The sequence below is a fragment of the Mycetomoellerius zeteki genome, unplaced genomic scaffold, assembly GCF_001594055.1.
Source record: "Mycetomoellerius zeteki isolate Tzet28-1 unplaced genomic scaffold, Tzet1.0 scaffold55, whole genome shotgun sequence".
NCBI lineage: Eukaryota > Metazoa > Arthropoda > Insecta > Hymenoptera > Formicidae > Mycetomoellerius > Mycetomoellerius zeteki.
In genome coordinates this window covers 706,687-715,403 of record NW_017257555.1, presented here as the reverse complement: position 1 = coordinate 715,403, position 8,717 = coordinate 706,687, and the positions used below count along the sequence as shown (strand labels likewise).

Here is an 8,717-nt window from a genome sequence, read left to right as displayed (position 1 = left end):
CTTTTCACACAATATAAGGATTTGATCAAATATTGAGAATAAGTTCGTAATATGTAGGCATTTCTGAATTTTTTCAGATATTTTGACCATATAATTTTCTTTGAATAATTTTCTAAAATAGCTTAAATTTAATTCTTATGAGAAAGAGGGTTTTACTTGTAAACAAAATATAAGAACTTTGAAAACTTATATAGATATAAAAGAATGGAGTTTAAAAAACATTTGAAATTAAAGTGAAGTTTCAGCGTATCATTTTCATGTATAAAGAGAAGAAATGTTCATCAATTCTCTTGACGTCACACTTTTGAAATTGTGACAACGTCGTTTCCACCAGAATTATCAATATCTAAATTAAATTAAAATAATTACTATAAACAATTTTTCTTCTATTTTTTAGTAACACATTACAGTTTTACTGCTTAAATTTTATTCATTATTTATTTTTTTAAAAATGACAGTAGCATTTTGCATCCTTTATGCTTTCGTGTTAAGATAAGAAAAGTCATATGACTCCCCTCCACTTTATTAAGCTGGAAAACCTCTTTAAAGAAGTCTCATTCGCGTGTCTTCTCACTCTTTTATTTTTCGACGATTTGATCTCGTTCTTCCATGAATTAAATACTTGCGCCTTATCATCTATATTTACACACCGACAGGTACTCTTCCTTTTATCTTCTGTTAAGTATTTCTTGCATATATTTAAAACATACTGTCTGCTCCTGTTTGTTCGTTGTATTTGTTTCTCTTTATGATATTGAGCTTGAGTACGATCGGTTATGAAATATTGGGATCGTGTTTGTCATACAGTCTCTCGAAGTAAAGGCAGTGTGTTTCCTGCGTACAATATAATAATCAGTAAACAAAGAGTTATGAAATTTTAAGTCTTCCTGTCTCTTTCGACTTAGCCAATAAATTGCGAGAGATCAGGTAGTTTGAAGCCGTTGAACGAGGCTGGCGTTGGTGAATTTCTCAAATTATTCGTGTGTGGTGGGAAACCGGAAAAACTTGGACCATTAGGCGTAGTGAATTGTAGCCTTGCGTTACTCTCTGAGGCTGCCAAAACGAAACCGCATTGAGCGGTGCATACATCGTCCCGTAGAATCGCTTCTCGAGAAGCCTCTCGTAGAAGTTGATTGCAATCCGTGACTCTTAGCGAAGCGCATTGCGTCTGAAAACAGAGACTTGTTTTTAATATCTACGTTTCATTAGCAATTTGTTCATTTCATAATATAATTTATAACATTTAGCAGTTTATAGAGGAGAAGAAATTAAGAAAACAAAGTTTACTTGATTGACATTTAGAATAAGAAAAATTCAAACTTCTTAGTAAGTTTCTTTTCATTCGGAGAGTATACTTACGCCTTCATTGGTACAAACACAGCTAGTGCAAGGTGTAGGGAAACCAGACTCTCCGACTGCGACGTTTCTTCCACCGATTTGACAGCCATGTCTGGTCTCTCGCCAGCTAGAGAAGTCCATATGGGGCATGGAGCTGCACGGTACACGTGGATTTAAGAAATTACTGGGTAGATCAAATGCCGCTCTTTGCATATCCGTCTGGTGGTCCATGTTCTCGCACATCACCTTGGACAGAGTAGTCTTGCGAACCTCTGCCAATTGGTGCTCAGTAAAGCGGATGTTCGGATCGTCGGTCTCATACCAGAAACGATCGCACTTTCTGGACTGTCTGAATTGAATAGCGATGATACAGGCGAAAGTGGGTCCGACCAAACCACCTTGAAGTGGTCGTTCGCTCATACCGCCCGGGAAGAGGTCGATGTCATCCACGGAGGCATATATACGTTTCATACGAGCTATTACTTCCGGCGCCATTTCTCTGGACAAATCCTCAAATGTGGTGGCTTTCTTCAAATTACAGAGCGCTCTGTAATGATTGTATGATGGTATTCCGTGATCGCGGGCTCGGTGAACATTTAGGGCTATCAAATCCACGCCGGAGTGCGGAATACCGCGTTGCTCGAATAGATGATTGGTCACTTCGCCGGTGATGAATTGATCCAATGTCTCCATCGGCGTGGTAACTAGGCCACGTATCATCTCGTCGATCATGTGCTCCTGATAGAGCATATCCGGATTGAAAAATCCGTCACGCAGCAAGATGGGAGGATCGATATTCTGATAGTTGCGATCCATGCGCGGCAAATGCGGTCGCAGTAAAGAATGGCCAATTCGGAAGGCTGCGGCAGCAAACTCGTTGAGCACGCTAGGGTTGCAAGTGGGCGAGTATTCCTTGTAGTAGCCTTGGGGCAATAGCTTAAGACCATACAAGCTAACGGCGTTCCAGCCAAGAATTCTCGGCAGAAACTCGTTGTACGTGATATGTTGCAGCATCGCACTAATGATGCGTCGTGTCTCCTGGAACAGCTTCTCGCCGTCCCAATGGGGATTTACCTATTTAAGAAGTTTTATATTAATGAATAAATTGACATTATTTTTACTCCATTAGCAAGATGTTTGCATTTTGCCGGCAGATTGCGGCAGATTCAAACAGTACATTCCCTATAAGATACGATATACTTAGAATGTTATATAAATACACTAAAAATGATAACTATTCATATAACATTCTAGGAGTATGATGTGTTATAAGATTGTGGAATATATGACAATGTAGAAGATTTTTCCAATACATATTTAAATAAAAAGACGAGATTTACCTGTCGTAAGCCTTCCATCGCGCGATTGTGTTCGCGTATCCACATGGTGTGCATAACTGTCAGCGCTGGTTGCTCCGAAGCGCGGCCATCACCACCGATGAAGCACAATCCTGATCGCGCTTTGCATTCTGGATGCGTCGCCGATTGCGGCAGTAAATCCCTACCGCGTCTTGGGTTCGTTGTGATGTTCATGCGACCGTTGAAACCGCGCAGGATGTTACAGATGCACGAATTCTCGCCATAGACTACCGACGCATCCAAGAAACCGGTATTCTGATTCACTTGTTCGCGTGGACCCAAATGCTGCTGACCTGGCAACGACCTCATCGACGGGAAGCACATACGCGAGCCTGACGAAACGTTCACAGTGGGATAAAAATGATCACCCGGCGGCACGGGGAACGGATTGCATTCGGGATGAACGGTGCGTGGCGAGTCACACGATCGACAACTGGGAATCGACTCCTGAAAGCCTTTGTGTATAGGAGTCATCGTCAAATCGTGATCCAGAAATTGGGCGAACTGCATCACCATCAGCGTATAGCGATTGTGCAAATTCGATATGTCAGGGTGGATCACAGTGGAGACTACTCGGGGATTTGGTAACGATGCGCCGGTGACGGAAGTCATCCTCGGTTTGGAAACACCGTCCTCATAAGTAGGTGGCAACAGACGAGCGAAGGTTGTCAACGACTTGCCAAGGTTGGGATTACGTAGATTGTTGCAATGGCCCGATAGAGTTCGGTAAGGCGTGGTTGGATCACATGGGGAATTATCTACGGAACATTCGACCTCCTCGTGATGCGTCGCCTTTTGATTATGATTTAAGAAGCCGGAGATATCGACGTTCTGCAGCAGATCGGAAAACTCGTTCGAGTTGGGAAATCCCAGAACGTTCTCCGTATTCTCGAAAACCTGGCGTCTTCTACGTCGGAGACCGTGTACACCATTTAGAATCTCGTTTGTAGCCAATTCGTACATGATGGACGAATTGGCGAGCAACAGGGCATCCTTGTTAGCTTTCGAGAAACTAGCTGCGGTGCCGGCAGCCGATTTCGGGTCGGCAACTCTCTGCTCTAGCCAAGCATTATACTCCAACTGTTTTCGCTCAATTAGCTCTTCCTCTGCTCTTTTTACCGCAGCGGCAAGTACCTCGGGACTGATCTCCGGTAGAAGCTCCGTCGACTCACCCGTGCTCGTGTTTACCGAGTTATACTGCATCATAGGAAGTGGCAGCGGTTTCTCGGTCCATGCCGCGACATTCAGAGATTCGTACTGCTCGCAAGTAATCCTGCTGTTCAAATATTGGTCCTGTCGAATGAACACTCTCGGCTGGATCCTACGAATATTGGTATTGGCGCACAGAATACTGGCGAGGGACACCTTCCTGATCTCGACCAGCTGCGTCGCCGTCAGTCCTGATGGTGGGAGGTCGTTCTCGTACCAGAAGCGGTCGGAATTTCTCATTGTCACGAACTGCTTCTTAAGAAGACACTCGAATGTTGGACCAACTGCAACACCCGTGGCCGGAGTCTCCAAGATACCACCCACGAGAAGATCCACGTCCTCTACATTTGCGTAAATCGTACTTAGCAGCTGCACATGCTCAGGTCGCATTACTCTCGTTAGATCCGTAAAATTTTGGATCTATATTGAAACGAATTGAAATGATTATTGCCGCGATTAAGTAGAGACAACAAATGACAAAAATATGCCCATTAAATTTCGGTTCCGATAAAATGAAAACTATCAATTTTATAATTATTATAATAATTGTGAGTGATAATGTTTTCAACTTATCCCTCGAAATTTCAGGAGTGTTTAAAGACACATCTATATATTATATAATTATTTTTAAATTATTACTAAATCATGAATTTTATTTTATTATTCAAGATGTTATTATCAAGTGCATGTTTTATTAATAACTTTTGAAATTTAATTATCTATGTTACTTACGGCTATAAACTTTCATAAAAAAAACAATGGCGAACAAAGGCCAGCATAAAATATGAAAAGTGATACTTACATTAAAGTATCACTTTTCATGTTTTACGTTGGCCTTTGCTCGCAATTTTTGGTTTCATAATTTTTTTTTCTAATTGTGCAATTAGAAAGTACAAATCGATTGTTTTTATAAACATTTAGTTATTTTAGGGAGGCCAAAAATGTTTAGTACTATTTATATAATATGTTTAAAAATATATAATTGATTTATGATATATTTTACGTTCCATAGATGGTCTCGTTTTATTGTAAGGGCATGATTTAAATACAATTTCTCTTTATATTTTTATTGTGGATAAAACTAAAAAATAACGCTAAAAAAGAAATGGTAATACTCCAAAAATAAAAAATCACGCGGCTACCATTCCTTTATAAAAAAAAAAGAATAATAATAATAGAATTTGTCTGCAGTATTAACTTACTTTAACATACTCTCCTAAACAGTCAGTCAGGTATTTGATGTATCCGGGCACTCCGTGATCTCGTGCAACGTGCATGGACCAGGCGGCCGCGTCTGGTGCGGCTGCGACGCCGATGCCGTTAGCAGAAGTGATAATGTGACTCTCTAGACCTCCTATTTTATCTGCACGCGTCCAAACAAGAGCGCGCAAAGCTGCTAGTGCTACTGCATTGTATGTACCCGCTTTGTTTGACGAGGAATAACCAGCGTAGAAGCCGTTTGCAAGTGGTCTGAGCTCATGATCGATTTGTACGGCTTCCCGCAATATCGCCGGTATGTATTCGTTGAGGGTGACGTGCTGAAGCTGCGCAACGACGATGCGACGTGCCTCCAAGAAGAGCTTTGCGTCGTCCCAGTGCACATTCGTCTCCGCCAATCTCTCCGCTACGCGATTATGCTCGCGCAGGAAGACCCGATGCAACAAGCCAAGAGCATTGCGATCGGTTTGGTCGCACAACTCGCAAGCGGTCAAGTTGACCTTACCGTCTTCGTAAGTCTTGATCAGATGCAACTTGTCGTCGGTAGCGCCATAGATACCAGAACCATCTAAATACGACGAGACACCGTTCATCTGCTCTCTCGTCTCGAACTGGCAGCCATGCACCGTTAAACTCGGCACCGATCGCCAGTAACGTCTGCAGCCGAATTTTTCATCGCGCATCTCGTAGCACTCCGGATGCTGTTGCACATTGGAGCAGCATTTATTCTCGGGACCCGTGGGGCGCACTATTGCAGCGATATCCTGCAGCACTAGCTCCGACCAGACACCAGACAGGCTAGTCAAACCCTCGTGACTTGCTACCCTTGGAAAGGATGATAGAACGTGGGAGATGACATCGCTTGATGCAGGTAGACCGTGGTGGGTACCCATCGATTGACGCGGTCTCGAGATGCCTATAAGGATATATAAAAATAAGAGCTCATTATTAAAGTTTGGAAACTTTGCTTCTTATAATGTTATCTTTATCTTTTCTTTCATGTCTTTATTTTATTTTTTTTCTTGTATTCTTCGATAGAATTATATTATATTTTTATTCATATTCTTAAATACTGTTATTGAAACAAATTGATAGTCTGATAATACAGTGCCATTAAAAGAGTATTTAAAATGGAGAAGTTTAAAATGGAGAAAGCAACATTAATTTTGCAACATCAGGATGCTCTTTTTGGTTACAATAATAATTAAAAAAATTTTTACGTTATACTAATTCTATAAATAATAATCTTCTTATGTTGAATAAATTTACACTTATAAATATATATATATATATTACATAAAAATTATTCAAGTTCAAATAATTTATTAATGAGAGAAAATATATATACGTGATTAAAAAATATGTTAATGAAGAAAGTTATATGAAACAATAGGAAATTATGGCATTCCCATCGTGTTAAATGCAACAGTTAATTGTATTTATAAAATATTCTCATAGGAAATGTATAACGTTATTTATTGCTTCCAGATACGCGACTTTCGATTGTTTGTTTTTATGCCGTGGGTAAAAATAGTTTCTTCTTTAAATGAACTTATTATTCAGACAATTATAACTCTCTAATAGAAAGGATGAATAGCAATAATGAGATTAATATAATTACATCCAATCCCAAGTAACATTTAATGTCACACGGACATCACAGGTCAAATTAACATAAAATTGAGTTAAACTTTCATCAAATCTAGGATGACATTATTTTGACCTTATCGTCACAATCGAGTATTACTTAGGATCATCTTCGCGACTGTTAATTCGAAAGAAAAGGAATAAAATATTAGATTGAGTTCTATATGTAAAATTTTAAAGAATTTTCAAACCCTTGAAAAACACGATGAAAATAGAACAAATCTGTTATTGATGATACAATTGAGAATTAAGAGTCTAAGTCAGCTAAAAGAAATGTTAAAATAATAATACTTTTTGATATTATATCTCATTTTTGAGAAAACAGTTTCGATTTTTTATTTAATTAGAAAATTAATATTATCTTTTTACCAATTTTTTTTCAATATAATTTTTTATGATGTTTCATACATTTGCGATAATAAATGTAAAGATTAAGAACAGCAAGCGTAAAGTTGATCTAAATAGAAAGTGAAATTTTTCGAAATGTAGTATTTATATAATGAAAATTAAAAAGTGTAGCAATATGCATGGAGTGTGAAAAGAGGCAATGGAATAATGTATCGGAATGCAAATATCTAGCAAGATATCAGTTAATACATTTAAATACAGTGTTAGACAGGAGAGTGCAGATTAACAAAAATGAAATAATATACCAATCGTAAAATTAACGTCAATAATAATGCATTAATAATTATAGAGTAGGATGTAGAGAAGTTTAACATGTAATACACAAGATGTGTATTAATAAAATTGTATACGAACAAATTTGATAGCATTTTAAATGCGGATGCACACGATGACTCACGCCGATGCTACCGGCGAAGGAATCGCCAGAAGGCGGCTCTTCGTTGGGTCTCGAAAAGTGTAATGTGTGTCAAAATTCTGTGTCATGGTTACACACAGGCGTCGCTCTTTAATGATCACGCAAGTAAGTGTTACACAGTGCCATGGTTTCTTCCTACACAATGAACGCAGCCCTTTCATTCGTAACGCGCACGACTCATCAATGACGATGACAATGATTTATACATGATGAAAATGACTGACATTTTTCACTTTTTTGCATAGCTCTCTTTGATGAGATTTTTCTAATAGCGAAATAATTTTTTAAATATTATTTTAACAAATTGTAGTCTTGTTTTTAACGGTCTACGGTTTACCCAGACAAGCTTGGAACAATTTTCTTTAAGTATCATGGTCTTTTTTTATTTTTTATCGACAAAATATATATATATATAGAGAGAGAGAGAGAGAGAGAGAAAGAGAGAAAAGAAGAGAGAAATTTGTCACGTGTACAGAAATTACTCATGCATTTATTATTTTTAGCACTTTTAAATTGCAGCATAAATATTCTATATTAGTTAAAGATTTTTTATTTATATTAAACAGACAATTTAACTTTACATAAATCAGATTATATATGACCAATTATTTTATTACATAATATGACTGATTCTGAAATTTTTAAGACAAAATTATTTATTTTGTAATATATAACAAAATCTATCTTCTTGAATGATTATTTTTTATAAAATTGTAATGAAAATTTATAGAAAGGCCTTCAATGACAAATGACGTATTTTGGGGTCAACGACGTTGAAAAGTGCCGTCTGGCAACCACTGCCCGCAGAAGACTATACAGTCACTTTCTTCGGTATTCTCACTTTCATATTTTCGTTTGAATTCTTTTCCTGGAGATGGGCGCCAGCTGCCTGCCTTTCCCTCTCTTTCTACGTGCATTCGCATATCGCCGAAAGTCCGGACTTCGTTTAATTTGATAGTGTGAATTGAATTCTTGCTTAGTTAGCACGAAAACACCAATAGTTCAATCTACTTTAAACAATTCATAATTCGTTACAGAAATTCTGTTTACAACTATAATTTTATTTGCAACTGTAATACGAACAATATTTGAAAAAATCAGAATATACAGGGTGTTTCCAAATT

At 38.1% G+C, this 8,717-nt stretch overlaps 1 protein-coding gene across 2 annotated transcripts in view; it reads right to left on the bottom strand.

Moving 5' to 3' along the window:
• Window positions 1-438: 438 nt before the first annotated feature.
• The window catches only part of LOC108727834 (uncharacterized), a 33,558-nt gene continuing 25,279 nt past the window's right edge, over window positions 439-8,717 (bottom strand). Inside the window, exons 5-8 of one of the 2 annotated variants that reach the window (XM_018456101.1) lie at window positions 5,108-6,039; window positions 2,679-4,325; window positions 1,360-2,412; window positions 439-1,168 (exon numbers count right to left, since the gene is read on the bottom strand). In XM_018456101.1, coding sequence (XP_018311603.1) covers window positions 902-1,168; window positions 1,360-2,412; window positions 2,679-4,325; window positions 5,108-6,039 — 3,899 coding nt within the window. In that variant the 3' untranslated portion in view covers window positions 439-901. The remainder of the gene's footprint in view (window positions 1,169-1,359; window positions 2,413-2,678; window positions 4,326-5,107; window positions 6,040-8,717) is intronic. The other variant, XM_018456103.1, reaches the window with a different exon arrangement.